Source organism: Ictalurus punctatus, chromosome 13, assembly GCF_001660625.3.
Source record: "Ictalurus punctatus breed USDA103 chromosome 13, Coco_2.0, whole genome shotgun sequence".
Classification (NCBI taxonomy): Eukaryota; Metazoa; Chordata; class Actinopteri; order Siluriformes; family Ictaluridae; genus Ictalurus; species Ictalurus punctatus.
The window spans coordinates 9,942,982-9,956,402 of record NC_030428.2 but is presented as its reverse complement, the minus strand read 5'-3'; the positions used below and the strand labels follow the sequence as shown (position 1 = coordinate 9,956,402).

Sequence of the window (13,421 nt, the reverse complement as noted above, 5' to 3'; positions counted from 1 at the left end):
TTATCCTACAGGGTCACGGGGAACCTGGAGACTATCCCAGGGAGCATGGGGTACAAGGCGGGGTATACTTACATATGCATTCACACACCCATTCCTGCGGTTCAGATGCTCTGGACATTACTATTAACCTACCATGCCCCATGTCTTTGGACTGAGGGAGGAAACCGGAGAACCTGAAGGAAACCCGCACAGCTCGGGGAGGACATGTAAACTCCGCAGACATGCGGAGTAGCAGCAGGAATCGTTATTTACATACAACAGGATATGAACCCCTCATAGGATTTGTAACTATTTTAATGTTTAGAATGGGAATTGTATTGCTGTTAGTGGAAACTGTAATGGTCCCTGTGGGTCACTACTGTTAATTTGTTGCCTTCTATTGATGACGTTATTATCTATGGGATACCATTAAGGACCAATAATGGAAATGATAATGTTTTGGTTAGCTGATGGTTTGTAATGGTATTTGTAGTGGACACTATTAGAATTTCTGTGACAGTTTCTTTAGTTTTTTTTGTTTCCCATTAGGGCAGGACCACACAGTTCAGTATCAGTTTTAAAATGACAGCTCCGTAGGGTGGACAGAGTTTAGTGGAAGGATGCAGCGCTATCATGCACTCTTTTGAACTGAAACTAAGCCCTAAAGCATTGCCTCAAATTATTGAATCAATTCATTCATCAATTTTCAGAAACTGCTTTTATCCTGGTCAGGGCAGAGGTGAATCCAGAGCCTTGGAAACACAGGTATGCTCGCATGGCACCATGCAGACACATTCACATCTACAGGCAATTTAACCGAGCCAATCCACCTACATGCAAGTTTTTGGGAGAAAGAGAAAAACAGACATGTGGAGAACACAAGAAACCCGGCTCAGGATCAAACCTGGAGATGGGAGAAGGCAACACTACCCTCTGCTCCACAATGTCACATGACTACATAAATTTGCTGATAAATATTACACGACACTTCACTTTTTTTTCCCTAATACACTTTACTCATTAGTTTACATGTGCTATACATCTCAAATGGACAAGCATGAAGTCTCGTCTTTTCTTTGTTTCCTCACAAGATGGAGATAACAGCATCATCACGTTGACAGTATGTTTGCTGGAACTGTGGTTTTATGTGTGGTATTTTTTAATAAAAGGAGCTATGCAGAGGTGACAAAATAAGTGGAACACTGAAGAACATTCAGATTTCATCCACAAATGGTGTGTTAACCAGATGTCCAATGGAAGCCATTGACTTCTTCCCTGACATGAACTTTTTCGCCGCCTGGAGACAAATACAGAAGCAATATGGAAGGTTTTAAGTAAAAGAAAAACAAAAACAAGCAACTGAAATAAAATGACTGTTGCATTACAATAACTTCATCAAATTCTGTTCTGATCCGTGGCTTACATTGACAACATCACTTGAAGACACAGCATCGATTTTTTGGGTTATTGCCTCTGAAGTATGGTAAGTGCCCTCGGTCAACGCCTGAGTCCCAATAGCTTCAAACAGGCCTTCTGAGCTCTCGATGGACATGAGGTACTCCGCCTTCAGCTGAGTCCTAGATACACAATTCGAGGATTTGAGATCATAATTCACAGGCCATTGAGAGAAGCATCTAAGCAGATATTTCTTAGATAGATACTCACTTGGCTCTGCTTAGATCCTCTGCAGCCAGGTTTCCTTGTGCAACAGCATGGACTTGGCCAACTGCAGCCTTGATCACCTGACAAACAAACACAGAAGAAAAGGTAAGAGACAACTGGCTGTGTGTCCAAGACGTCGTTCTAACAAGCATTTGTCAGGCTCCATCAGAAGGTATTTTTTATAATTAGGCAGCTGACATTGGGTAATGGGAATGTAAATCTGACTCACATCTCTAGCTGAATCAGCCTGGGAGATAGTGTACACGCCGAAAAGCCCAGAATCAGAGTAACTGGCATTGAAGGCAGAGGCCTGTTCAGGAACAAAATAAGGTGATAAGGTGTCAAAACTGCCATCTGTGAAGTTAATCGAAAATATGGGGGGGGGGGGAAACCAAACTCCAGCATCACTAAAATGATATGTATAAATTAATAAACCTATTACATGTGGGGGAAAAAAGAAAGAAAGAAGAAAAAAAAGACAAAATGCATGTTTGAAAAGATAAGCTGAACAAAATTCTATACAGCGAGAGCTAATTAAATCAACAAAAAGTTACTTTTTTTGAGGACAACAGACAGGACACTGTATAATTATAACCATGTAAAAACAATTATGGACAAACAAGTATTTATAAAACAAGCTGACCAAACAAACAAACAAACAAATATAGATAGATAGATAGATGAAAAAAAGAAAGAAAGAAAAAAAAAGTGCCTCTTCGGCTACGTCCACATTGATCTGGATCCATCCATCTTCTATAGCGCTTATCCTTTTCAGGGTCACGGGGAACCTGGAGCCTATCCCAGGGAGCATGGGGCACAAGGCGGGGTACACCCTGGACAGGGTGTCAATCCATCGCAGGGCACAATCACATACACACTCACACACCCATTCATACTCCACAGACACTTTAGCCACGCCAATCAGCCTACCATGCATGTCTTTGGACTGGGGGAGGAAACCCCCGTAGCACAGGGAGAACATGCAAACTCCGCACACACAGGGCCACGGTGGCAATCGAACCCCCGACCCTGGAGGTAACGTGCGAACCACTAAGCCACCGTGCGCCCTCCATTAATCCGGATAAATATGAATATATATGATAAATATGAAAACGCAGTGTTTGTCCAGTGAAAACTGAGCTCTCACAAGTGGATACATTTGAAAACACTGTTTTGGCGTTGTAGTATGGACTGAGAAAACGGAGATATTCAAAAACGATGATGTATTTTCAGTCATGTGGCCCTGTCATATCACCTATTGAACTCGAAACAAACAAGATGGTGGATGTTGTCCTCCAGTTGTTGTGCCTGCTATCCAGTTTGATACTGTTAAAGAGTAATGTCACTTTATACAACCTTCAGATTGCATTTTCCTTCAGACGCTGTCGCATCAATTCAAAGAGACAGAAAGTAAATAAAAGCCTGATGGAAATTTTACACGCTTGCGCAGTATGGGGATGCAAGCGCTTTCAGACGGCGTTTGAAACGCCAGTGTACACGGAAAGCGTTTTAAAACGAGAATGCAGTTTTCGGATCTATCCGGATTAACGTGCACGTAGCCGAAACGTGAGATTTAAAAGTGTCGCCGGTGTGGGAAATTCTAATCAAAGCGTGAAAATCACTCTACAGCTCTGAGCTGATAATACACAAGCACATTAACCCTTAAACCTTCAACAAGTGTGGTTTTCTTGATTGCTGAAGGAGTCTGGAAATGGAAGGAAATGGAAGGGGGACTGAGGAGGTCAGAAATATAAAGCGATCCGAGACAATTACAATCGTCAAAAGAGGAGGATAAAAGCATGTAGGGATTTTTCCAGATCCCTGGCATGAAAAGCTTTTAACGCACGACTGCAACAGCTGCGAGATAGGAGTGTTTACTTCTCACTGTGTTTTAATGGAGAGGAAGTATGGGTGCATTTTCAGAAGAGAGGTACGCATGGAAACAACTGCATAGAAATGAATAGCAAAACTATACCAAGTTCATTACTATCTAGTTTCCTTCATCCTGAAGGAGGAAACAGCACTTCCTTAAGCTCGTTAATGGCCCGTTGGATACGTGCACATTGTTGAGAACATATTTCTGGCAAACCGAGAACCAATGACAGCCAGCTGAATGGATTTTAACCCTCGGTTTATCAGTCAATTAACTATCCTTAACTTTTTCCAACAAATAACTGTGGATCACCTGTTCCACAAACACGCTCGCTCAAATGTCTCATTATTGCTCAAGCTACACTGGGAATCCGAACTCGTGAAGGTTGTTCATTCTGGTGTGTGAATGCACTTACGTCGAAGGGCTGGGCCGTAGCCTTGGAGATGGCCTGGCTCAGTTTGCTGGTGGTGTTGGCGCCTCTCTTGACGTGCGGTCCGGCTCCCAGGACGTGCTGCAGCACGCTGAAAGCTACGGCCTCGGCAGAGCTGGCCACAGCACTCTCGCTCACCACGGCCGAATGCACCAGACTGCCTCCTGTCTGAGCCCGCAGCTCACCTGCGCAAACAACGCGGCTTATTACTTCAGTGTTAAGTGCTGTAATTAGAGCGTAAACATTAAGATCTCTAGAACAGTGGGTCCTCAAACGTTTTGCAGACAGCACCCCTATAACGGTAAAATCAATTCAGCACAGATTTATTTCATAAACATAATCCAATTATTCAAATATCAGGCTTGCTATTTAAAACGTTTACTATAAACTTACTGGATACATAGAGCTTTCTATCTGTGACCTTTCCACAGAGAAAACACATTAGGACCAAGTTGACATTATTTTGAGGCCAACCTGTTTTCAGTTATTAAGGTTTCAATTAAACCCCATTCAGTTCAAGTGATCAGTCAGATGATAATAGCTATAAGAACTCAATAATAAATATAAAAGCGTTAATAAAAAGGTTTCTAATACTGTAACAAAATAAAGGAACCTCAGTTATTGATTAATTCAGCTTAAAAAAAAAAAAAAAAAAAAAAAGACATTACTGTTCACAATTTTCTGAAGCATGTATTAGTTCAGAAAGGAAGTGTTTATATTTGAAGCCCTACCTCCACGGTATAGGGCTTTTGACCCGACAGTGCCTGCTCCGCTACGGATGTTAAGGAACTGCTCTCCTACTTGTTTGAGAACAGCGTGGTCCACACCTATAAAACAGACAGCAGTGCTTTAAGACACACGATCGACGGGAGTTCGATTCCGCTCTTGGCAGACGATCTTCCTGATTAAAAATAAAACCACACTTTTAGACTAGCTACATGTATTTGAGTAAATGAAATCGGTAAAGAAAATACATAACAGATCAACATACCGAGTCCAACGAGCGCCATTCGTGCGCTTGTAAAATTGTTTTGAACGAAGGCGTGCAGCTGTGGAGGGAAAAAAAGTTCGAGTAAAATAGACAGTTCCATAAACATTACAGTACATCTACAACAATTATTACGAGTTTAGGTCTCACCTGATCTGTGGTGATTTTGCCCGCCATGTACTCTGGGCAGTACAGAGAGTTGGAAAGGGCGTTCTTGAAAGCGGCAGCATGCAGATTCTCGAGGAGACCTTGGAAGAACAGAGCAACGTCAACATTACCCGAAGCGACTTACAATTCCGATAGGATACTACTGAGCAGTTCAGGGTTAGTACCAGTGCTCAAGGAACCAACAGCTAGCAATAAGCCTTAACTACCGAACCAGAACTCAACCACTGATCAAGTATACAGCTGACTTCTACATGCCATAATATAGCAACATCTAACACATACAGGGCAATTAAGAGAAACTACAAATACACAAATCAGGTGCATTATTAACAAAGATAATTCCATGGGATCAGTAATTTCATATATATTTTCAGTTACTTTACTAACATGGAGCAGAGGTAAGCCTATTTCTTATACTTTGCACGTCAGCCATGTCACTTTACTGTCTAGGAGATAAGAAAATCAACATAATCCTGAGCATCCTTACTATGGATAGAAAAGAAAGTATGAACTATCAATGGGAATATACCGCAAATATATTTCTCATATGAATTCATAGGGGTGCCAATAATTGTTGCACACCTATATTTAACAAAGATTTTTTAAATTATAAACCTGTGTTTGCAACTTTTTGATATCCATGACAGCGGAGTTTTTTGTGAATTTTTTAAACAATTTTTCACAGCAGTCTTTGCTCATTATTTACCAAGGGGGCCAATATTAATGGAGGGCACTGCATCTTAACGGGAACATACCAATCTGTGGGTTCTGGCTGGCGATGGCGTTGTCCAATTTCACCCTGGCAGTGAGGTCAGACAGCTCCCATGGCCGAAACTCTGGTGCAGTGGTCACGTTGATGAGATACTCCATGACTGTGTCACTACATTCAGAGCCACACACACTAAGATATACACCTCAACACAAAAATTAGACCCTTAAATCAAAACGCATCAACATGTGCTTACATGTCATCTCTCAAACAGTCCACAGTGTAGACCATGGTTTCCCGGGATGTAGACACGCTGTATAAATATATGTGACACACGTTAAAAAGTAGATAAAACATTAATAACACACAACAAGGAGAACCAGGACACTTACCCCAGACTTCCTCCGACAGCCTCAATGCCACGGCAAATCCTGAACGCAGAGGCTCCTTTGGTAGTCTGAACAAGTACATGTAAATACACTAAACATATAGAGTCATCAAGTACACAAAACGCATTTCATTATTATTTATTAACCATAATCACAACCTACCAGGCCACTCGCCAGTCGGAGCACGTGTGTGACGCCCAGGCTGTCGTGGGGTTCATAGCGACTGCCAGCCTTCACAAGAACACCGATACGAGAGGCTGGGGAATAGTTCTCCAGGGAAGCAATCACAAGGCCGCTGGGCAACTTGGACACCTACAGAGGCGGAAATGAATCTGTTACTGTGAGCTGGTATGAATGGCTTAGTACTTAAGTATTCATGTTTATAAAAGAAACAAATTAATTAGTCTCTAATCTGGCATCTGGAGACGGAAATTCAGATAGAGACAGTCCCTTTTTTTTTTTTTTTTTTTTTTTTTACACACCATTATATAAAAAAAATTTACTTTTTTTTTTTTTATATTTTTTTTATTGAAGCCAAGACAAAAAGCTACATGGTAATTTAACTCATACACACGTGACACACGTGGAAATGGTGCACACATCCAGTGATCAGTTTATAACCAGTGCTGTTAGATTGGATGCAATGTTTCCAACCTTGCAACTGCCAATCCACTGACTTATTTGAAAGCTACAGGAGTTTTAATAAAAACGACTGACTCAGGGGAGCAAAATTTACTTTATAATATAATATGATATTCCAGAGCTGCTGAGAGTCACCCTGATAAACCTGTAATAGTAATTCATAAATCAGTGCTGTGACAGGGGAAAAGTGTCAGAATCGGTGGGAAATTCACACTCGTATTTTCGACGCCAGAGCCGAGGTGTCAAACGGTATCACGCCCAAACTTTAGGCATGAAAGAAGTCTGACTACACAGTGACTGGCAGGAGCCAATCAAAAACAGATTCAAGACTGATGGAATACAAGCTTTTTTCTCTCTTTTTTTTTTGGCTGAAGGGGTTAGGCATTTAAAATAAACAGATTAGACAACAAAACACAAGAACACAGATTGGCTTTTAAAAAACAAACAAAAAAATATAACACAAAAGCCAAGCTTTGCCGAGGGGTTTTGCTCGGTTATCTGGTACTCACACTGATGTGCACAATAAAGTTTTTCATTCTCACAGCAATTAATATTGAAATACTGAGCAATTGAGAGTCATGAAAACTTGGCCTATCCAAACCTGCATGCTACCATAATAATTATTAATGTCAGTACTAGCTTTAAATACAAACAAACAAACAAAAAACCCTAAAGTGTTAATTTTGTCGATCTATAGATGAGATTATTTTGCCGAATCCTTAAAATAACTTACAGTCCTCACATATGGCCGTTTAAAGCAGTATAATGAAAAGCGACCCTTCTCGCCTAACTAGCAAATATGCAGCTTGGTGACAAATTAAAGGAAAATACGATATAAAAAGGTGTCTTAATAAAGTAGCTGGGATACCACAAGCCATAAGATGATTTAATTGCACCTTGGTACAGATTCTACAAGTCGCTGGATATATTCTGGAAAAAGGAAAACCAAAAAGATCGGCCAAAATAGATTCCCACAAGCTGCAGTTTTGATGATGATATAGTGCAGTTGTCTAAGACCTCAGACCCTCAGTTGGGTTGAGATCTAGTGGCTGTGAAGGCCATACCATATAAGTGACATCATTTTCGTTCTCATCAAACTATTCAGTGAGCTCTTGTAGTGCTGTATGGATGAGGACATGGTCACCGTGGAAGAGAGCATTCCCATCAATAGAAATCGTTCATCACAGGAGTCGGAATAACTGTATTGATTTGCAGTGACCCTTCCCTCAAAGGAAGTAAGTGGACCCAAAAGCATGTCTGCAAGACACCAGACCCCCTCGCTCTAGGGGTCAAGCATTCAGGCTGGTACTATTCTCTTGGTGTACGCTGCACACGTATTCGCCTACTCGTTGAGAATGCGGTGAAGGGTGACTGATCTGAACAGATCACTTTTTCCACAAATGTGTAGGCCAGTGCTGATCGCTTTGGCACCATTTAGCTCTCAAACGTGCATTCAGCTTTGTAAAGAGAGTGGTTTAAGCACCGTATAAAAGTCTGTACTAACAGTCGGTCACATGAACAGTTGCCCTTATGCTTGTTTTCACGCAGCGCATTAACACACAACCATCATGGTCATTGAACGTGAATAAATTTCACGCTCATTTCCAAGTGACTCGGATCTTTTCTTCTTGCCATCTTCAGAAAAAATAGAAGTCACCTGGGCCTGGTCAAGCTTTCATTCTGGATGCAGCTGCACTTATGTTTCTCAACTCATTGAATCAGGTTTTGCCTGTAATGTGTCATCAGTCTGTGCAAGCACACCCTCATTAGTGTGAAGGAGACCACGTAGACACTTGACAAGTGTACATGGCCTCAGGTGGCCATATGAACTTTTCTCTGTACAGACAGTGTGTGAACATTTACTGACCTGCACCTCCTGTGGCACGAGCTTGAACGCCTCGGAAACCTCAACCTTACAGGCAGCCTGCGCTGCATACAGCCTCTTCTGCAAACCAGAAAGGAAGAAGTGATGTTATACAGCTCATACCTGGTAAAATGACAACATGTGCATCTACACATGAAAAATATATTTTAACATAAGCACAAGAAAATAAAATCAACGAAGAAAAATGTTAGATTTATAACACATTAAAAAAAACCTCATTACCAATAAGAACAAAGATAAAGGAACGAGGTTATGGAATAACAATATATGAATGGGAGATAAAAATGTCCTTACAAGATGGCAGGATTGGCACGAGAGCAACTCATATCCAAAAGCAAACAGAGCAACATCTTATCTTCAGGACTATAACTCTAAAAGGATCTTGTATCCAGACTCACGGGGTGGTATGGGAACTGGAAACATGATGCCAATGGCTCAAACCTTAAAAATACCTACTTTAACTCATGAAGAGATTCTAGAGACGGAACAATTTGACCAGTTTGTTGTTACAGTATCCAAGTAATTAAAGTCCCAACAAAACGGCTTCATTTGATTCTGTATGTTGACGTACTGTCTTCTGAAACAAGAAGTCCGACTGACGGCGTATCGAAGGGACTGAGCAGTCCCTCCAAGATTTTGCGACCGCAGAAATGAACACAAAATCAAGCAAACGCCGTCCGCCATGTACAGAGGTGCTCGCAATTTTTGAAAATTACTGCTGATTTTCCCGCACATTTGGGCCAAGACGAGTCACGTGACATCATGACACGCATTCTGCGAGAGCCCTCTACGATTCAAGCGTGTCGAACAAGAGTACAGTTAAAAGGTCTCATTTAATAACAAATAGCACTGCGTGCAAGACAATTCAGTGCACTCGCAATTGACAAACATTTTGAAAAAAGCTGCAGCAAAATCATGCATTTTTTGCCATAACCATCACAATAAAACACTGCAAAATCCTGTCCAGACTGACTGACCACACCCCTGCTGAATCATAAACTAACTTGATAGTAGCTTAGAGAACTAGCTACAGCTGCTATCAAAATTATCCAACCTACTACTAGTCTTGTGCTTTGTCCAATCAAATACACTCTAGAACATCAACACATGTTTTGCATATTTGAGGGATTCTATTCAAGGGGTCGAATAATTTTGAGACTGGAGAAATCATTACAAGTTGCGTTTTCAGTTGAATTTGCGGAAATCACTTGAAGCATTCGTTGTGTTGATCTATTTCAATCGCTTTTGGTTGATTTGCTCATTTTAAACAGCTGAAAGTCTGTACATTTTGACAATAAACCTGATTTGCAATGGGGGGGGGGGGGGGGGGGGGGGTTTGAATCATTCTGATATCAACTGTATATACGGAGACCCGCAACTGCCAACTTTCACAGTGACGATATCCTAGAGGACGAGGCGCTGTGGGTTTTTGGGAGTTACGTCGTACACGTTTGAACCGAGGTCGAACACCAGGACGGGTCTGAATGGTAAGCTTATAATTCATTAAAAATGTTATGCTAATTGATTTACATTATTTCCTCCTACTGATGGAGAAGACCCAAATTGCGTATTAAGACCGCATTGGCTTCTTGATGATTCTGAGGTAATGAGACATTCTGACACTGAACAACCCCAAGTTAGTAATACTTGAGAAATAAACTTCAAACTTTTTTCCCCCCTCAGCCAAGGAAGTTGGAAAAGAAAAGAAAGAAAAAATACTAATGAACCATATTTATTACTAAGAGCTGTTATTGTACAGCAAGCTCCACCCCCAGGGGCAGGACAGCCATTCTAGAGCGTATTTGATTGGACAAAACAAAAGATTAGTATTAGGCTAAATAATCAAAAACTTGACGAATGTCTCCAAAACTACATTTTGGTTTCTAAGTGTATTATTTATATTGGTGTCCACAACACTAAAGTACAAGTACAAAAAGCCTTGAAAGACAAAATTTTGTTTTCAGGGGCACTTCAAAATCATTTGAGAATCCAGCAATGGCTTGATAAGAGAGCATTTATAGTTTCAACTAGTCATTTTCCTAAAAATAAAATGGTGTTAATTTACACTTAAGACAAAACTTTTAAATCTAATATGCAATAGAGGGGAAAAAAACAAAGGAAAACAAACAAACAAACAAACAGTTTGAACCTGCTATCATAGCTATTTAGCTCCAGTTAGCAGTCAAGGTAAACAACATAACTGGCTTTATTATTAACAATGTTGTTGTGAGGGCAATAAAGTGTTTAGAAATACAGCTGAAAGACTTCCTGCACTAAATAATGTCTCCAAATTGTTCAAGTGAAGTGTGTAGGTCACGTTAGCAAGGCCAAGATAACCTGTCACCGGCTAACACTAATGGCTAGGGCTAAAGCCGCATACTAACACACTAAACAGTATGTGGGAACGTTACAGCGCCATTGACAGCGCACTATACTGTCATACTAGCTAGTATAGTATAGTATAGTATAGTATAGTATAGTATAGTATGGAGGTTAGTATGCGGTGTACAAGAAGCCTGTCACAGGAGAGGAACCGGGGGTTAATCACATCACTACAAACTCAACCTACACGTCTTTACAACGCATTCACAAGCTGCAATAATAATCATTTTTAAAATGCTCACCGACAGCTGGCTTATTCCCCGGATCCCCTTCATTCTCCCTCTGTCTTTCTCTCTCTCCTTCAAGCGGTTGAAGAAGACAATATGGCTGACCTGGACGTCCTACCCACAAGCACCCACGTTTCACTCTTCTACCTAAAGACACGCTCGAGTTCAACACTGACACCTGCTGGACCGGAGCACAGCCAAGCGCACGTACGCTATACTATGGCCAAAAGTATGTGGACACCTGATCATCACACCCACATGTGGTTCTTCCCCAAACTGCTGCCACAAAGCTGAAAGCACAAAGATACTGGAGCTAAGAGGCCCAAACTTGTCCCAGCATTACAATGTCCCTGTGCACAAAGCGCCGTTTATAAACACGTCGCGTCCCAATTCGCCTACTCTCCGTCCTAAATAGTATCTGGAGATTAGAATTAGTGCGTCCCAGATGGTAGTATGTTGAAATGAGTTTCCCAAATGTACCCAGATGGTGTACTGTTCCCGGTAGAAGTGTGGATCCGTGGACACTTTTTCAGCTAATATGTATTTCCCACAACTCGCATGAGGGAGCAGGAGTTTTGTGATAGTTTGCTTTTTGACACATTTTAGAGAGGTGTAAATGAAAGGTGGATAAATAAGTCAAGGGAATGGTAAATTGAATTATATAATGTATATAGGAAGTTGAAATGCAACAAGGAGCTTGTTTACGGTGACAGTGTGCGTAACTAGGCAACGTTCTCTTCTGTTACGTGGTGTTAGTATGTCCTAGTACTTGCATACTCTTTTTCTTCACAAAAAGAGTACATACCTTTAGTACATAGTATAAGTATGCGAACTGAGATGCAACATTGGTTTGCCAAGGTTGGTGTGGAAGTGCTCAAGTGTCCTGCACTGACCTCAACCCCACTGAACACCTTTGGGATGAACTGGAACGCAGACTGAACCCCAGACCTCTTCACCTAACATCAGTGTCTAACCTCACTAATGTTCATGTGGCTGAATGAACACAAATCCCCACAGCCACGCTCCAAAATCTATTGGAAAGATTTCCCAGAAGAGTGGAGGTTATTATAACAGCAAAGGGGAAATAAATCTGGAATGCAATGTTCAGCAAGCACATATGAAAGGGAGTCTATATTAACAAATATAGAGACATTTTGTAAAGCAAGACATTTTGTTCCCCGACTGCTTGGCCTAGGTGTCCCAATTTCATTTAAAACTCAGATGGTATTCTGTTTGTTCATTTATTTTTCTTTTTATTATTTGAATATTTTGTCATAGACATTATATTTGACATGGCTATTGAAAATTGTTGTACCCTGTTCTTGTACAAGTAAACAAACAAACAAACAAACAAAAGCCTCTTTAGAGAATAGTGAAGCGTATTCAGATACGGACAGAATTATTTAAGTATTTACAGGGAAACTATGAAGTGACTAATTTAATTTATTACTGTACACAATGTCTTAATTAAATCTAAAGCCTTATCCACACCAAACAATACAACAACGGAAAACGCTTGGAAGAACTCTCGTCTTCTTGTTAAGATTAGTGATAATATTAAATGATAATCCAGTTAGTTTGGTTTAATTAATTAATATATTTTCTGGGACATTATTTATCTTGTCATCAGAGATAAAGCAATGTATTGGAACTAACTTTGTCTTATGTTTTTCTCCCCTGTACCCTCCCCTCCCCTCCCCTCTCCTGTCCTGTCCTCCCCTCTCTTCTCCCCTGCTTAGTGGTTAGCACGTTTGCATGTTCTCCCCGTGCTGTAGGGGTTTCCTCCGGATACTCCGGTTTCCTCCCCCAGTCCAAAGACATGCATGGTAGGCTGATTGGCGTGTCCAAAAGTGTCCGTAGAGTATGAATGGGTGTGTATGAATGCGATGGATTGGCACCCCGTCCAGGGTGTACCCCGCATTGTGCCCGATGCTCCCTGGGATAGTCTCCATGTTCCCCATGACCCTGAAAAGGATAAGTGGTATAGAAGATAGATGGATGGATGTACTGTATGACTTGATTTGCTTTCCCCCCCAAAATGTATCAATGTAGAACAACCGAGCCAAAACAAGATACCAAACTTGAAC

General features: G+C 41.0%; 1 protein-coding gene across 1 annotated transcript; it reads right to left on the bottom strand.

The window, feature by feature from the left end:
* Positions 1-972: 972 nt before the first annotated feature.
* Positions 973-11,504, bottom strand: LOC108274277 (cytochrome b-c1 complex subunit 2, mitochondrial). Its single transcript, XM_017484357.3, has 14 exons — positions 11,350-11,504; positions 8,708-8,785; positions 6,361-6,510; positions 6,202-6,266; positions 6,066-6,122; positions 5,856-5,980; positions 5,083-5,180; positions 4,936-4,993; positions 4,676-4,771; positions 3,930-4,129; positions 1,871-1,951; positions 1,645-1,721; positions 1,403-1,556; positions 973-1,276 (listed from the first exon to the last, which is right to left on the bottom strand). Exons 1-14 carry the CDS (start codon positions 11,380-11,382, stop codon positions 1,193-1,195), a joined length of 1,356 nt encoding a protein of 451 aa, XP_017339846.1. The 5' UTR covers positions 11,383-11,504; the 3' UTR covers positions 973-1,192.
* Positions 11,505-13,421: the final 1,917 nt, after the last annotated feature.

Excerpts from the sequence above, each read along its gene's own strand:
- LOC108274277 (XM_017484357.3), bottom strand. The coding sequence starts at position 11,382 with ATGAAGGGGATCCGGGGAATAAGCCAGCTGTCG. Across the intron at positions 6,267-6,360 it reads TCCGACTGGCGAGTGGCCTG|ACTACCAAAGGAGCCTCTGC; the intron begins GTAGGTTGTGAT and ends GTACTTGTTCAG. Across the intron at positions 5,981-6,065 it reads GACTGTTTGAGAGATGACAT|TGACACAGTCATGGAGTATC; the intron begins GTAAGCACATGT and ends CTCTGAATGTAG.